We start from the raw sequence: 18,921 nt of genomic DNA, 5'->3' as shown, positions 1-18,921 counted from the left end.
ACTCGTTGGACCCAGCGACTGTCTGGCAGCTGCATACGCTAAATTATGCACAGCTTTTGCCTTTAACTCAGCTTTCCCCTTGGTTTTCCCTTCTTTTCCAACCTTTTTTTTATGTGTATATGGCCAAAAGGTGACGAAATATTACAACTTAACCTTTTCAGCAAATTTCCGCTAACAAAATGAGGAAACTCTAGCACCTAACACAGACTCTCTGGCAGTCTCTGTCTTACCCGTCATATATTTATCCAAAGTTTTTCATTTTTTATGATAAACTGACAAGGGAGGATGCGTGTATTAAATTTTAAAGACTTTCCCTTCTTTGTTGTTCGCCTGTTTCCTGTTGTCTATGATAAGGCACAGTACACAGCTCGCGTCATATCGTATAATAAATTTATAGATTTACAAACAAACAGCGCGATATCACAAATAATTGCCTTGCCCCTATATCAACACTGAAACAGCAACAACATTTCGTATCTTTTGCCATATTATGCATTCATATTGTTTATATTTATTTATATAGTCGTTTATTATTTCATTTATTGAGCACGTTTTCAGCAAATTTAAAAATTATTAAACACAACTGCAACAACAACAACAACATATAGACAAAAGCGTTGACCAGATATAAAAGTGCAGATCCCAAAATTTGTGTACATATTGCGATTTTTTGCAAAAATAAATAATGTGAAGTGGATTTATCCAATCAATCCAATCCAGCCCCAAAGCATTCAATTCCATTCATTCAACTGAATGTTATCTAAACAAACATACTCAATAAAATCAACCATCAAATTTATTTTATTTTTTTTTAATTGTTGGTCAAATTTTTTGTAGATTTCAGCCTGAACTAAGTTTATAAAATAGTTGGAATGAGTATGCCATCTCTGTGTGAATGTAGGCGTAATATATGTGAGTGAGAATATTTGTAATGGTATTGTTCATCATTAGCTCTCACTCTGCTTTAAAGATAATTTTTTTATAATAATATGTATTTCTCTGTTTAGATTACGTAAACCAAACTAAACAGTTTCAATTAATATTCCAAAAATATGTATATGAACTTATAAAAATATATCGCACTCATTCACAACACACACGCACGCAATTGCTATTTAATTATTTTTTAACTGTTGAAATACACGTGATAATTGGATGATTTATGACTAAATGGTGCAGTCTGTAAAATGCAAAATGAGAGAAACAGCAAAAGATAGAAAAACAAAGACAAAAACAGTGATAGTTAAAAATAAAAAATAAACTGCTTACTTCAAGGCGTTGCCGGAAACAAATTGCACTACAAAAATTGCGCGAGAAAAAAGAAAGCAGGAAAAAAACTCGAAACAATTAAAAGTGCGAGAGGAGGCGGCAAAACTTTGTCAAGTGGTTGGGCGTGCATGCGAAAAAGTTTTTCAAACACACAAAAAAGGCAGAAACGCGAAAGTTAAAAAGAGAGGAAGGCAGTGCGAGAGAAAGAGGGCGCGTTATGGTGGACTTCTAGTTACAGTAACTGCAGATTTTTTACTCGTGTGACAAATAAGCAAAAGTCGAGAAACGGAAGCTGCTGCTGCGGCTCATAGAAGCGCTAAGGCGTGCGAGCTGGGTGCTGGGGGCGTGGCAAAGAACAAGAAAGCATAGCCAACACTTTGCACTGCAATTTGCACTTCATTGCCAGACCAGCAAGTAACAGAGACAGAGACAGAGACAGAGGGAGAGAGAGAGTGAAAGGGAGGGCAGGAAATGTGCTTGAGGAAGGCAGCCGTGGGGCAGTCTGCTCAAAGCACTTTATAAATTTTTTAAGTGCCATGCAAAAAACTTTTGCCCCAACGCCTGGCACAATGTGAACAAGTGGAGAAATGGTAAGAGAATGAGAGGGTGAGATGATGAGAAGGAAAAGTGTCGTCCAGAGGCTTTAGTTCTTAGTTCCAACTGGAATGGCTAACTGGGTGTTCAGTAGTCGCCTCGACCATAAAGAGTTGCCACAAACAAAAGGCCATAAACATAAAAGGCCTCCAACAAAAATGCGACTTATCAAAGTGAATGATGTGCGACTTTCGCTGCATTTCTTTATTTTAATTAGGAGCATAAATTGAAGTAAATGAAAGCAACGACATCTGGCGGTCCGAATTGTAAACATCAATAGTTGTAATTACGATTCTCATGGTAATTGCATTTCCATTTCGGGAAAACGTTTTTCATTAGTTTACCATTTGTTTAAATTAAATGCGTAGGGTTTGTATAACATATTTGAGTACGGACAAAAACCGCATAATTTAATTTTACAAACGAAAAACCGCAACATGTTCACTCACAATATCAACAACAAAAACAAGAATGAACAAATGTCTAAAAAAAACGAATTTCGAGTGAAAAAAACGCGCACAAACCGCATGAATACATGTCACAAACGCGACAAACAGCAACAACAATAACAAAATAAACAAACAAGTGAATTTTTAAATGCCACAGTAAACATTACGTCCCTACCCCTACCCCTCTCCTACTCCGTCCGCCCTGCAAACACACACACACACACACACACAAGCACAGCTGTAAGGAGAAGCATCAGTAGCAACAAAAATATACCATGAATTTATTTTAGTTCTTGTCGTTGTTTTTGCTTCTGTTGTTTTTTGCGGCATTTATGACCAAATCGCATCTACCAAATTGATATTCTAAGCGCGTAAAAATTTATATGTCCCGAATATGCATAAAATGGCATTTCTTTTTTTTTTTTTTTGAGAGAGAGAAGCATTAAAAATAAATGTTGCATACTTTGCGGGTGTGTGCGATTTTTACATCTTTTTTTGGTATTTTTCAAGTGCTTTTTATGGGCGCTGTGACGCGCCTTCTTTTTGCTGATTGCTGCGGATATTACCTACATGCATAAATGTACATATAAATAAACATAAATACATATCTTTTACATGTGTTTTTGTTGCGAATGGCGATAAGAATGGCAGCTTAGTGACTTCATCTAAAATTCCTACATATATGAGCTTTCGGCTTATGTACATGGTTTTACGGTTTTTCTTTCGTTTGGGATTGAGTTGGCATGGAAATCACAGGGTATCTTAGATAATCTTTGATTTTGAAGCACAGTAAAGAATTTTTTTATCTCATCTATTTAAAATAGACTAGAACTTTATTACTTTTAAAGCTAAATAAAAATATATATGTACATTTAAATTTTACTCTCTATTTTCATCTTGATAACATTTCAGCATTTTGTATTATCCTCCCGATATAATGCTAACAGAAGCTTTAAGGGACTTAGGGTGATTTACATAGTTGGTCGGCAATTAGGAATTGTCATTAAATTAACAAAAATCGCTTCAAATACAACACAAATGCATTTCTGTTGTCTATTTGTCTGTTGCTGTGGATTGTCAGGCTAAATTTGAAACAGTTGCTAAAATTTATTTAGCCATGTAAATTGAATTAAGCAAAAAGTTTATTTGCAAACATTGAGTGTGTAAAATTTTTTTGGCTTTTAATTGGATTTCTCTTCTGACGGAAATTAAAAAAAAAAAAAGATTAGAGACAATTCGATGCGCTTTAATTGGACAGAAATTGTGACAATATGCGATAGATACGAGTACACAGAGCAGATGCCGCAAGCTAAGCAAAAGATTTCAATAAATATCATAAATGTATGTACCAGTACCATGTGTCTGGGGTCCCCTTGAAGGTGTCTCCTCTCAAGTGTTGTAAATAAGGTCGAGATAAATGCGTTGCCAACAAAATTGTACAGCAAAACGCAGCTGCTTCTGCAATTGCAAGTGCAATTATGACATTGCAAAATGCAATTTCAATTCATTATTTATGCTCTAATTAAGGTGCTGACAGTTATTCAATTATCCCAAAGAAGACGTGGATGATCTGCAAGAACTGTATTTGTATCTCTACCTTTTACCTTCATTCCTACACACCCCCAATTGAGGCACACTCAATTAAATACCAAGGCGTTGGACCACATCGTTAAGTTGAATTTCTCATTTCTGTTTGCGGAATGCTCTTTCTTTAATTCAGATCCAACAATGAGCACTCAAAATCGCATTAGAGGCAAGTTTTGGGCTAACATGTCATGCATAAACTTCAAAACAGCCTAAAAGCAGGCAACGAAAAAGCGCAAAAGTAACATCAATCAATTTTAGCTTTCAAGTCGCGTACGCGGCAATTTGTTTGTATAGAAAATATCCAGAGACTTTTCCACCCCGAGATTCTTATCCACTGACCCCCCTCATCTCTGCTGTATAACTTTTAATGTATTTCGGGCACGTCTAACCGCAGAGAGGATGGCAGGCTACGTACTGCTGGGAGTGACTGTATGTGTGTGCCTACAGACTGGCGACAGTATTGATATGCCCATTGATATAGCATAGATGATGAGGATGATGCCTCATCATCATCGTTCAGTCTGCTGCCTGTGCTTGCTATTGGCATCAATTTCAACACCCTTTGCTGTCCTGTTGCTGCCACAAAATGTTGTTGCTCCTTGTGCCTATTACTTGTAATAATATTTTAGCAATTTTTTTTGTCATGTCACATATGCGAACATCTCGTGTCAGTCAAAGTTATTTGCCTTCTTTGACTTTACTCGACTCGCCTTGTCTCGTCTTGAATTGCCCATGTCCTTTTTAAAGCTAAAAGCAAAAATTTGCATTTTTATGTGTCGCCTGTGACACAGCCGCCTTTTTTGTCTAGGCCGAAAAAAGGAAAAACGGAATGTTGGGATGGAAAAGGCAGCTGTCGAAAAGAAATTGATTTGATGCAAATTAATGACAGCTTCTTGTCAGAGTTACATGAGAAAAACTGAAGCTGATACCAACGATACGAATACACTTTGAAGTGGAAAATAATACATTAACATAAGAATATATATTAGCTTATATTCTGTTCCGATTACCGCATTTTAACGAAACTGGAAATGATTTCGAATTTAGATTTTCCAACTATCTTACTAAAATGCCAATTTATTAGAAATTTGAAAAGTCGTTAGACAACCCTGGCGATTGTTAACTCATTATCTTCCCTTTTTATGGATACACGCAAATTTTTAATGGATTTTTAAGTAGGCCTTTAAATTAGGCAAAAGAAAAGGCAATTTGTTTCAGAGGCTTTGACAGAATGACAATGTCTCTCTCTCTCTGTTTTCCTCTCTCACAATGTTATGTCACCATCTCTGTCTGCTAGATTTATGCTGTCAGTTTGTCTCGATTTGCAAATTCATGTTTTGTTTTTTGTCAAAATGAATTTAAATTTAATTTGCATTTTCTCTTTTGCTTCTTCTCTTTTTAGGTAAGTTCACGTTCATTATTGCAAGATGTCGAACATTACATGGCGCAAGTTAGCTTTAAATATGTAAGGAAAAGGACATTAGGAGCTTTATCAACTAATCCAAGGATACCGCATTTAAGTAAAGTGCCAGCCACTTGACAGCAGCCGCATAATTATTTTCATTTTCCAATTCAATCAGAAGCTTTGGCAACGACTGCTCTGTAAGCCGCAAAATGCGCTTAGTTGCTGAAGTAGTCGCCGTTGTCCTGTTTTTCCATCGTCCTGCAATACTGTTGTCCTGTCGTTCTGCCGGTTTCCCTGGCAGCTGATCCATATTGAGCTGGATTAGGCGCTAACTGCCATCATGTGATTACCAGACGAGTACCAGAAAATTTCGCTACATTCTCCACTTTCTGTAGTGTATAGTACCTCGACTGAGTCCAGCTCCATAAATTAATCAACAAAGCGTAACGGAAAAAACAAAATAAATAAACGAGAGAGAGATAACACCGAACGTTTTAAAGGCAGCGTTTATAGAAAATGTACATTTTTTTTGTAAGCCACGCAAATGTGGTTTAATTCACTTTCAACGCGGGCAAGTTGTGCGCCACCTGCCCGATTCCAAGGTTGAGTCCCTCACGTAATTCTTATTATTTACTTTATTAATTTAAGTGTTTTAGCTGTAGGTAGGACAACGACTGGGCGGTAAATTGGACTCTCTTCCTCATCGTTTAATTCTATTAAAGCCAAATATTTACACACAGCGAAACGAGAAAGGAAAACGAAAAACTGGCGGCAGACAGTTGAGTGTCAGCCATTTTTGGGCCTTGGCTGTGTCAGGACAAAGTGTCCTGTGTCCTGTGTACTGCGTAGGTGCGTATGCTGACCACACCCAGGAATCGAGGACAGGACAACAGAGCTGGTCTGGTCTGAAGTTTATTAAAAGTAATGACTCGTTGCTTGTTGGCCAGTCCAGGTGTATTACGACTAGTATGAAATGTTGTTGATGTTATCGCCATGAGACCTAACCTATGGCAAATGAATGTTAACTGCCTAGTATAAGTCCAAATTGTGGTGGGTTTCTAGTTACGTCAACATCTGAGCATGTATATTGATATTTACTCTCTTGACAGAAAATTTTCAAATTTTTCAAACAGATTATCCTAAGAAATTCAATACTGAAAGCAAATTTTTAGCTCTATCTTTTTCTTTCTTGGAATTCATTTTGTTATGAAGTTTTTTTTAATAACCACAACACGCATTTCTTTGATGTTAATCCCTCATTCATTAAATGCATTTAATTGCCTAAGCCTTACTTTTCTCCCACTCTCAATCTAGCTTCATTTCTTCAGCTATCTCTCTTTCTGATTCTTCATTTCGTTATTGAGCATCTTAAGTTGCAGCTTCCACTTCGCATTGTGTGTCTTGTTTGTTGTTGCCACACAGAACTCTCGAAGTTAGAATACAGCTACTTGCTGCGGGTCCATCCAACCCCAAAACCTGTAACAAATATGCCACGCCCCTTTCCATCCCGGCACATTAAACGTTTTGACAATGCTTCCATCACACTCCACAAGATGCAGACAAAAGGACATTTTTGTTTGTCAAATGTTTGTCATTTGTAAATGTCAAACGGCGGTCGAGCATATTTTGCATACACAACACAGACAGAGAAGGAGACAGAGACAGAGAGAGAGAAAGAGAGAGAGAGAGAAATGTGGAACAAGTTAGTAAATTCATGTGCCGCTTGCCAGTCATTTCACATATAAAGTCAGTTCTCGAAAATGTGTTCTTTCAACTTGCAGCCCGCATAACTTGGGGCGACCTGAGAAATCGCTCGGGTAGGGGCGGGGCCGGGCAGTCAGTCGGAATGTCGTCCGTTTGCAATGAATTTTCCGGCAAAATTATAAGACATATTTTGTTGTTCTTCCCGTTGTAGTTGTTGTTGTTGTTGTTGGTCTGCTTGGTCTCGTTCTGCGGGTACGTCAAAGCGAGGGCGAATTATGGATTTTTTGTCATATAGAAATCTGACATTTAAATATTTACTTGCGTCAACTTGTGACATTTTACTCATTATACCAAGCCATAAGGATCTTACGACACGCGTTTCCTTACCAGGAGGTTACGGAGTTGGGGCTAAGGATTCGGTTTTGAATAACTTTTGTCATGCTGCCTTTAATTTGCCGAGCATTTCATATTCATAAGCTGACGCAATTTTGACAGTTTTTAGTGTGCCGTTTGTCGTTGTCTTCAGCTTCCTTCCAAATGTTTAGATTTATTTCTACACTCAACTCGATGGTGAGTTGGGAAACGGAAAGGGGAAGGGCTATCATTTATCAACGCTTTCGGGCGTCATTCTTGCTTCCCCCAACTGACTGACTGTCTCCTTTGGCTGTCTTTCAATTGGTATGAACTTTCTGTTGCCTTGGGGCCAGGTATAAATGCTGTTGTAAATGTGTTTTTAAATGTAATGAGATTATTACGCAATTAGTAAAACTTTTCTGCGGGCGAAGGCAGCGAAAGAGGAAGAGTGAGGAGAAGAAAGTGTGCCCCGAGGTAGGCTTTTAACTGCTCGGATTTTATACCTAATTTATTTTTGCCTGCGCCCCTCTGTTATTATGTGTTGGATGAAAGAGAGCAGGGCAACAGACGGAAGCTACGGCTTAAATATGCAATCGGAAAATCATCTTTGTTTTTTAGTGTACACTCATGAAACATATTTTTAGGTAATAAACGAGAGCTAACATTCTCTTGCTCGAATTTTGTGCAAAAATTTTTCAATTTCAAGTCAATTTTGTAGTTTTTGCATAAATTTTGTACATTTTGTTGCCTGTTTTTGGGCGAAACTCTTAATTAATTGATCTACGAACCGTGTATCTGCCTGTAGGTGTGTGTCTGTTTGTGTGTGTGTGTGTGTGGTTTCATACTCCCAAAAATTCGTTGAATAATAACATAGAACGAATATTTCATTAATGGCCAAGCACGAAGTTTTCACATGAACGTAACTTGACTCCACTTGCCAATTTGTATACGAGTATACCCTATAGTCGACCGCCTGTCCTTTCCTACTCTTTGCTCCCCACTCTGCTGTACGCTGTTGCCACGCACGTCGAAGCTGTGGAATGCAACTCTTTGCCTTTTTTCCCTTTATTCTGCCTACGTGCCACACAAATGGCGCTTAAGGGCTCAACAAACACAAAAAGTCAAGACATTTACACTGCACTTCGTGCTTCAGTTACAGCTTCAGCTACCAGCTTCAGCACCCAACAGCAACAACAACAGTCAAGTGACTTTTCTTTAGAGCCCAGGCAAATGAACCTTAAAAACAAATCATTATTAAAGATTGTGTGTGTGCTCCACACTCCATCTGACGTTTTCTAGTCCGACCTTATGCCTGCTGAAGACCTGGGTTCATATTTCTAATTATGTAAAAATAAAAAAAATAAAAGTTGCATGCACCATGTCGCAGCATTTCTCTTGCCCAGTAAGCTGTGTTTGCCCAGCGGCACATTGGGGAAACTTCTCCCGTTTTCTCCTTCTCTAGTAGTTACCACCCTACCTTTCCATGTCCTTTGTCTTTCTTCTCTTCCCTTTGATGCAGGAAAGTGGATTGCAGGTGGGCGTGTCGCTGTAACAATATTGTTGTTATTGTTGTTAGTGTTGTTGTTGGTGTTGTTCTTGGTGTTGTTGAATCACCCAACGGCAATTTTGTGCTCTGCAAAATTTTCTCTCTGTGTGTGGAAAAGTTTACCGTCATGTGTGTGTGTTTGTGTGTATTGGTAACTTGTTGCAGTCTGGTTTAATAACTACATAAAGTACGTTTAGAACTTGCCCCCTTAGGCATGCAACATGTTACAGCTTGAATCCTGTCGCTCCCCTCGCTCCCCTCTCTCCCCTTTTTCGCATTTCTCTATTCCATTCTCTGTCTCTATGGGGCTGCTCGTAAGCAGCTTTGAAAATTGTTTTTGATCGAAATTTAAGCAAAAGCTGTATTTTCTTGTTGGCAGCAACAGTAAGAACAACATTTATAAACGCGTGCCTAAATGCCTCAAAACATTGCCTGGAATCTGTAGTCAAACTTCCATGAAAAGAAAACAAATAAAAAGGAAAATATGCCAATTTTCATTGCTCACGACGAAACTGACAATACACTTTTATTGTTTCGGAAAATAAATATGAGATATTAGTAATTTTTCTTAAGATAGTCTTCAATGCTTCATAATGCATTATAATTGAAAATGATCTTTTGAATTTTCATAAGAATCTGGACATAACTCTAAAGATATTACTTTTCCATTTAAATATCTTGATTATAAAAAGGTTGCAAATTCGAAATAAAACAAAAAAATAAATATAATACAAATAACTCAAAAAAAAGTTTGAGTGTTTTCAAATGATTACCATGTTTCATTGATATTTTAAGTTTTAAAAGAGAAAATTCTGATATTATTTTAATTTTCACTTTTTCAAAATCAGCTGAAATTATAATTATACATGATAGATTTTTTTAATATATTATATTTTCTAGTTTGTCCATATCTTAAACCCCAGTTTTGTAGATTAACTAAAATTCCTTTCCTTTTTTTAAGTTTAATACAAATTTTTGAATTTAAGTTGTAAATAATAACAGAATAATTAAATGAACACTTAATAATTTAAAATAATTACAAATTTTACAGAAAATCATAGCATACTTTGCAGCGCTTCCGGTCATATGACAACGCACCTTTCTGATGTCATGTTTGTGGGTAGTCCTTGTGTGTGAATGTGTGTATTTGTAGGGGTTGTGCACTGTGTGTGTGTAACATGGCTGTAAAGTTTTAGTAGAAGGCACAATACATGAAAATCGAGCAGCGACTCAGCGGGAAACATGAAAGTGAAATTCCTTTTATTTCACTTTGGTATTCTTGTTGTTGTTATCCTTCGTTGCTGTTATCCTTTGTTGCTGTTGTTGTGGCTGCTGTTGTTGGCGACTCTGCTGTCAAGCATCTGCTTTAAATGAAATTGTTTATAAGAATTATGTAAAATATGTTTTTTGGGGTTCGTTTGGTCTTTTGTCTTACAAAATGTTAAAATAAAAATTAATTTTCTGCTTGAGCTATTAAACATTTATATTCAAAAGCCAAAGCCATTGTCAGTCTGTCTTTCGGGTTTGTCAGGGCACAGCTACTTTATTCCGGCTGACAATGCTCCAAGCCTAATCCCTAGCAACAATTCCCGTTCTGTCTTTGACTGTCTTTCTCTCTCGCACTCCCTCGCTCTCTCATTTTGCCGTTGACTCTGTAGTTGCAATAGAAAAATCTGTACAAGGATCACCCGTTTAGCTGCTCAGTTGCCCAGAACTTCCGCTTCCCCTCTGCTTGTTAGAGCGCATTACACATTTGCCGAGTGCAACTCAACCAACCGCTAAACCGCTTAAAACTGAAAGCTCATCATTGGTAGCAGGACTCGGAATTTGCTTTTAAAGTAGCTGACAACTTGGGACTGACCCAACGCCCACCTGCATATTTATAACTATTATAGCTGTACAGTGGTTAAGTTTAAAAATACTTATAGTTAGGTTTCTATATAACTTTCCTTTAACTTTTCGAAATTCCAGCAACAAGTAATGTTTTTATTTAAAAAATCATATTGTAAATGTCCTATTAAGTACTTGTTTTAATTTATGGTCTTTAAACTATTGACAGTCTTTCACATCGTTTGACTCATTGTACGATCTTTGAATACTTTTGCTGTCAAATGTACAGTTGTGGCCATTGAAATCAAATGAGTCATGAATCGAGTTCAGCCACGCGACGATGGTTTTGTTATACCCTGCACTCGGTATGGGCTAAAAGGATATACCAATATCAGCTTCTCTGTGTGTAACCGTATAAACAGACGGGATGAAACAGCAGATAAAAGACGCATCCTTAATTTTAAAATTAAAAAATAAAAACTTGACAAAAAATTATCTTGATGAATGAGAATATCTTTGATATACTGTTTCTGGATGGAGTATCCTGCAATAAGTTTAATTTAATATTTTTCCAACATATTCGACTAATACTGATTATAGGGTATTTTCGGTTCAATGCCTCTCAACTAAAGTACCCATAATCGTATTTTTTTTTCGAATGTAAAACAATAAAACAAAAAGGGACGCCCGCCGTCGCAGCCAGATGAAAGCGACCCTGACCAGGACTCGCAATACACAGCTCCTTTCTGGTCAACTGAGCAGCAAACCTCCCAACGTTCACTGAAGGTCATCATCATCATCATCAACATAATTCCGCTCTCTGCCTCCTCTCTTTCTATATCTCTCTCAATTATCATCATTTGGTTGTGCATTCTCTGCAGTCGGTCGCCGGAAGTTGGCAGTCGTTTGCATTGTTTTTGGCCATTTCATTTGGCGTCATTCCATTGTTGCTTCTGGTCAGCATTTCCCAGCTTTTCCCCACAACTTTGCAACTGTGCACTGTGGAAATCTCCTTTCGCCACTCCTCTCTCTTTTTCTATGATTGTTCAGCCATTGAGTTGATGATTTCCGTATGCATAGCCCATTTTATGCACAACTTCCGGAAATTTCATTGCGGTTTCGCCAGCGGATGTTGAATTGTTGTTACTGTTTGCAGCGTGTCTATTTCAGGACCCTTTTGACTCTCACACTCTTTCTCTCTCTCTTTCATCTATGCGCGCAGCTTAACAATTCCCAAAGTCAACTTTAAAATGCTGCTGTTTACATTCAACAGGGTTGGATTTGTTTGATTTGATTTTATTTTTTGTTTGCGTAAATACTTTATATGATTTCCGAAAAAATTTTAAAAAACGCGAAAAGCATCAACGATTGATTCCGTCATATTTTGGAATCACAGGGCGGATAAAACTTAATAATGCGCCAAAAAGTATGCTACCAGGACAGAACACGTAGATTATGTAACCACATTTCCGACTGGGCTTATCCTGCAATTGACAGTTATGTGAAACTCAGTATAAATTGCACTGCAACTGATAGCGGTGTGAGTCCGTGTGACATTGTGTCTTTTTGTGTGTAGTTCCTTTCGCCTCTCTCCAATATACACAGATATTTCGATCTTCATCTGCTGCACGCATTTTAATTGCTTTTGTGGCTTTTGACAGAATATTACGGATTGAAACTATTAACTGCAATGACGAATGTATTGCAAAATCGAGTAACTCACTCTCAAAATGAACACAAAAAGAAGTCAATAATCAGAATGCTGGAAAGTGTAAGCTAATTCGTTACTGAAAGGAGATTTTATACTAAATTTTATGAAAAATGGAATGCAAAAGAGCTTTAATAAGCTTTCAAACTATTGTCATTTATTTATTTCATATTTTGCTCATAAAAATTAAAGAAAATAACGAACACCTACTTGTGTTAAATTAACACAATCGAGGCTTTGATAAGCTTAAATTGATTTCTTAGAAAAAATATTTGAATATATTTTGCGAATCTTTTTTGGCATACCATCTCATTGTTATAGAAATTCAATTGTAGTATTCCATTCTTATCGAACTGCAGAGTTAAGCCGCAAAGCCGTAATTCCCATAATCTTTACTTCCATCCAATCGTCCTTGCATCGCCTATTTCTCTCTCGTTCTCTTTCTTATCCTTTTCCTTGCTTTGCTTTCAATCTTTGGCCATTTCTTATGCTCAGCCGTTGTCATTTCTTTTCTATTCTTTTGCCTTGCTTTGTTGTTGTTTCACCTTTTCTGTTTACTCCTTGTCACATGACGTCGTCTTCTCCCCAACCCGATAGTCTTTCTTCTTTCTCTTGAGCAGAACAAAGAGATTGCCATGCGACGCAGCTCGGCAACATTTTGGTTTGCCATTGTTGTTATTGTTATTATTATCATCAAGTTGTCATGTTAAATGACATTTGCCATATTTCATTCATACAAGTTATGTATATGCAAGATTTATATGTGGGTAGATGTGTGTGTGTGTGTGAGGGAGTGTATAGAAAGCCTCTAACGCAAGACAACATAAAAAAGTACTCCTATATATCCTGGCTGTATATCCTGTGCTTCCTTTTGACCGTTGAAAATGAGCCATGTGAACTGTTGCGGCTGCTATGCGCTACTCAACAATGGCAATACCATTGCTCTCTCTCTCTCTCTCTCTCTATCTCTCCCCTCCTTTCTGCCTTTATCGCTCTCCTTTTCGGTCTTTCCCAACAAACTATTGTCGCTATTGTATGATGCGTCTGCAGGAGTCCTGTTATTGTGTGTGCTCCATTTGTGGCATGTGTCAGCAACTGGCAACTGGCAAACCGGCTACCAACTTGAATTCTCTCATTTATATATATTCATTTACATCGGGGGGATTTCATCATTTGTCTGTATGCCTGTCCGTCCGTCCCTCCGTTCGTCTGTTGTGTTCTGGTTTGTATCCCGGGTCGTTGCCTGCTTAAAAGTTTAATTGTCCTTCTGAAACATTTACATTATCTCAGCAGAAGCTGCTCCTGCCAGGTAGTTTCTGTTCACATCTCCACTTTACTCAAAAATATCTATTCTTTTCTTATCACACTGTTTCTTTTGCTGTCACTGGCAGTCCTACCATTCTCGACAGTCTCTTTTAATAGTTTGTGCCCAGCTTTTGTCAAACTGACGACAACACAATTATGCATTCTATATGTAAAATTCATATTCGGAATTACTATATAGAGAGTACGGTTTACAATTGGGCGCAAAAGCAATTAAACTATGCACATGTGTTGGGGGCTTCATATTTCTGCTTCATTCTTCACATTTCAATCAACTTTTCCCATATTACATTTTAAGCCGGATATTACAAAATGGCCACTCGATTGATTGTGCGCCCATTCAGACATAATTACAAAACTCCCAGTCGTTTGCTCCACTCCAACATCGTCGACTCGTCTTATACCAAAAAATATATAAAAAAAATACATCAAAAGACGCTTCAAAAATTTGCATACTTTTGGTCGCAGCAGCAAAACCACAAAATTAGTTTAGGGTCACAGCCAGAAATTGAAGCTCGCATAAATTTTAAATAACAGACGAAGAGCGAGGTCGTGAAAAATGTTGAGGGTGCTGAAAAAAACGGGAGAATTATTAAGGCAGAAAGATCGTACTAAAATTCTGAAATATAAGATTCGTACATAAAATGCATAAAAATAAAAAAATTTTTTTTATCACTTCTTAACCTCTTTAAATAATTAATAAAAAAATAGAATTTTAAATTAAGAATTCTGTTTTTTATTTCATTAGCTGTGCATATATATTACTTATCTTTGATCAAATAAAATTCTCAAAAATGAACCAGATCTAAATATCTACTACCGATTTCGTAGATCTAAAAGAACATCATGTTCGACATCTTGGTGGGCTGTTCAACTTTCTTTTTGTACATGTATGTTTTGACAAAGCTGACAGAGTCACAACCGCCACCGTCTCCGCCAAATGTAATTATCCAAAAGTTTTTACTATTTGCCAAGCACCGGGGGTAAAAGTGGAGAGAAAGAAAAAGAAAGCCGCATGAAAGCAGCGAAACAAAAATTAAAAAGGAAGCTGCAGCGGCTGCCTTGTGTCAGCCGCAGGCGTCGCCTCGGCTTTTGCGGCTTGTTGCTTGTTGCTGTTTGTCTGGCAGACTGTCTAAAAAGTAGAAAATTAAATTCGTTTCAACTGCAGACATTGCTCAGGTTTATGCCTCAAAGGTTGGCAGCACCACCAACAGAAGGAGCAGGAGAAGAGCAACATGGAAAAAAAAATTAAACGCCGGAAGCTGATTTTCCACTTGTCAAAATGGCTGCAATGCCGGCGACTGTTTGTCTTTGGCTCATCGCCATTTTATTTCGTCTTGGAAACGTCTCCAACAAATAAAGTAAATAAATAAATAAAATTCAAAAAGACTGTCAGGCCATTTATTACAGTTAAATGCCAATTTTGTTCCTATTAATCGCATGGAAATGATTGAGACGTGACTGAGACTCCCTCTTGAGAAAAGAAAGCATCTTTTTTTTATTTCTCATTTTTATTAAATTTGAGTCGATATTATTGTTTCGCTTGAATGCGTCAAAATTTGACACGATTACAATAAAAATTTACACACATTTCATGAATAAGTTTAACCCCAAAAATTGATTGCAGATTAATCATAATTTGTCTCTGTTGCATGTAAAACGTGATCCAAATACTAAATGATTTTATTAAATATGAAAAATATGATTGATCATGTTTAATCAAGCAATACATTACATACAACATCAAAAAAATAATGAGAATTAAACATAAAACATGAAGAATCTATTAACATTAAATAACAAGCTAAAAGTTCTATTGCTTAGAATTTCTTGTAAATAATTTTTAATTTGACAATATTTATGCGATACGAATAGAAGCTTACTTTATCCTTACTCTTTACCTTTTGAAATCAAATCCGCATTTCTAGAGCCTATTTGAATATGTAAATATATTAAACATGAAGATGTTCTTCAAAAAGTATTTTCTTTATAGCATTGCATAATAATGCTAAAATGTAAGCATTTAAAAAATACAATGTAAATACAAATGAATGAAGGAAAATTCAGCAAATGAAATTGAAATGAATATTTTGTGCAATTTGTTTCCACTGCATTTTAAATATTCATGTTGCCCCATGACTTTTATATACATACTTACGTATGTATATGTGTGTTGAGCCATAGTTATGGGCCTCAATTCTCTCGAGGCACAAACACACACGCACATATGCATGAAATTGTTGCTCTGTGCATATTTAAGAACCCCTCCAAAACCGGGAGCCAACCTTTCCAAATGCTGCGTGCTTCGAAAATCTTTACATTTTATTTTACTTTCTTCTTTATATGGAGTTTTTTTGGCGGAAAAATTGCTTGAGTTTTCGTCGTTTTCAAGGCTCGTTGCGGCGGTTCTTTTACATATTACCGAGGCTTGAGGCATGATTTTTAAATATTTTATAACAATTTGTGCGAAAAGTAAATAGCAATCCTCCCCACAATACCAACGCCGTACCATCTTCCCTCTTTTTCTCTTGATTCAGGAATTTTGCTCCTTTTGCACTCGTGAACGGAAAAGCTATTAGCGTAGAATTGTGTGCTGATTGAAATTGAAAGGCAGCTGTTTGAACAGGTTGCCAAGCATGTTGGCCAAGTTAAATGATGTGTGCCAAAAGCTCTTGAAACATTTATGAATACTTTCGGCTTAATAGCATACAAAATATTATATATTAATATGAAAATTGTGTGAGCTATTCTATTGTGAAAATCAGTTTGAATTTTAGAGTCTGAATCATGATTTTTTATCACTCTTAAAACTCTTCAATTGTAAACTCGTATATGGTTAAGTGTCAGGCTTTTAATTTTCAATTTTAAGGGAGTATTATTTAAGGTTAAGAGACACACCCTTAAAAGTATGCAACACTGTTGTTGTGGGCTAACACCCCTTTTAGATGGAAATTCACTTCGCCATTGGCAATTTGTATGTGTGCAGCATGGAACGACACCTGCCCCAGACGAACCTTCTTTTCGCCATGGTTACCACATGGAAAGGGGTGTGGTTCTATGATGGGATGGATGCTTACAAAATCGTGTTAGCAACCGCGCTGTGAACACAACTCCAGGCAACACACAACATACAGAATTGTTGTTATCGCTTATGTTGTCTCTTACGGTCTGTTGCATTTGGTACACACAATTTTGCCCATCGATGCGATGGTGAAAACGAAGAGACAGAGACAGAGATAGAGAACGAGAGAGAGAGAGGGCTAAGTTCGAGTAAGAAATGTGTTTCTAATTTTCTAGCTGCAATCACTTTCACTTAATGCTATCCCTTGATTTGGGTTCAAGTTCAAACTAAATGTTTTGTAATTTGGGCAAAGTTTTTGCGGGATAAGCCCAAAGCGGCAAAACCAACAAAACAAAAAAAAAGGGAATCAAGCAAAGTCCTCAATAAAAATTACCAATATTTACTTTACAAAATGACAGTTCCACTTGCTGCTACATAGTCTATGTCTCTTTGGGGGCAAATCCCCTGTCAACTTAGCTACTTAATAAAATATGAGTGCCAAAGTGGAAGATACAAACAAGAGGGACAAGCTTTCAATGGGATAAAGGACAGAGGACAGAGGACTAAAGACGGCACAAAAAAAAAAATGACACAACGTCCGCCGGCTGAGGCAAAGGCTGTGGCAGGAATATAAGGACAAGGACGTGCCACTAATGGCTGCCAAACTCAAGTGCCGCCGATTCAGCAGCCAAAGGGATAAAGAAATAAATAGAAAATGCAAATAGATGGCAAGACATTTACAGGACCTGCACAAAACCCAGACGAAAAGTTTATCCATATCCTTACTGAGTGAAGTTGGTTGCGGCTGCTTTTCAGCCTTCCTGCCCTCTTGCCTCTTGCCACTTGCCACTTGCGACTCAAGGACATGCGCTGGCCATAAACTGTTGATTTTTATGTCGGTTCGTGCCGCGACAGAAACGGACAGGATCTCCCTTTCTGTCTCTCGCTTTTACTTCTCGCTTATTTCAGGTGTGCGAAAAACTAAGAGCTTTTGTACAGCTCGTATACCTCATCATGGTCTGCCCTGTGACATGTGTCAGACTTTTGCTCCGGCTGTAATTTTGGCCCTGGTAAGCCCAAGGTCACTTTACCCTTCGACCCCCCAAACCCACTGTGACATGTTGGGGGAGCTGCTTTTGTGGTTTGGTATTAGTCTCGAAATTATAGCCTTTAGTACTCTTGTATATGGTCGCAACTGGCCCAGATGCTCCTCTCTCTGCTAACGCCTTACTGGTTACAAAGCAATTTCAATAGTTTTATGTTCCAAGCACACGTGTGCGTGTGTGTGTGTGTGAGCGTGTGTGTGCGAGGCGTGCATTTAACGACTAAATACAATTTGAGCTCCTGCTACTATGCTACAATTTCTTAATGCCACCTTGTTCTTTGACACATTTCATTCTGGCCACGCCTGCTGTTTTCCTCTGTGTGTGTGTGGATAATTGTTTCCTTGACTAATATCGAGTTTTAACCTGCTGTAAAGGTTTTCTATTGATCTATTGGAATTTGCCAGCGGTGCACTCTCTCGCATTTCCTCGTAAACTTTATAACGTATTTTCTTTTTTTATGGACAAGAATTGCATTTGATTTTGTAATAATTTTTTGCGTGATATTCGTAAGTGTCTAAACTATTTGAATCGTTTATTCTCTTATGTGCTCGTTTTTTTTTATTAAAACTAGAGTAGAGTATTGCATACTTGCTCAACGAGAAATGTCTTACTACTAATGTTTCTAAAAATTAATATAGAAACTTAATTTAATAATAGTTAAAATTATTTGTTATAATTTGCCAATTACAATAAAAATTTTCCCTTTTTTTTTTAGGTAAGTGACGACGTGCTTTCGTTTGCTTTGAGTCAGAATCAAGTAAGATATTTGTTATTATTTTGCTTTCTAATAATAAACCATTTATTATTATTATTGTATTTTATTTTTGGTTGTGGTTTAAGTTAAAGTATGCATATTATATTACAATTGTCATATATCAAGTCAAAACACCTTTCGGGACATCGGTCAAATCGCTGTCTGGCTTCATAAATCAATCAGAATGTGGCATCGGCTTATGTTTGGGGGCAACTCTCTGTTGGGAACGAA

General features: G+C 37.2%; 1 protein-coding gene across 3 annotated transcripts in view; it reads left to right on the top strand.

Moving 5' to 3' along the window:
- The window catches only part of LOC117790414 (maternal protein pumilio-like), a 95,047-nt gene that overhangs the window by 44,527 nt on the left and 31,599 nt on the right, over nucleotides 1-18,921 (top strand). For 2 of the 3 annotated variants that reach the window (XM_034629862.1, XM_034629860.1), the window contains one exon: nucleotides 18,652-18,693. The exons of the other annotated variant lie outside the window; for it this stretch is intronic. In XM_034629862.1, coding sequence (XP_034485753.1) covers nucleotides 18,652-18,693 — 42 coding nt within the window. The remainder of the gene's footprint in view (nucleotides 1-18,651; nucleotides 18,694-18,921) is intronic. 3 annotated transcript variants of the gene reach the window in all.

This window comes from Drosophila innubila (genome assembly GCF_004354385.1).
Source record: "Drosophila innubila isolate TH190305 chromosome 3R unlocalized genomic scaffold, UK_Dinn_1.0 2_E_3R, whole genome shotgun sequence".
NCBI lineage: Eukaryota > Metazoa > Arthropoda > Insecta > Diptera > Drosophilidae > Drosophila > Drosophila innubila.
The sequence above is the reverse complement of the archived record's forward strand: the minus strand, read 5'-3'. Positions and strand labels throughout refer to the sequence as shown.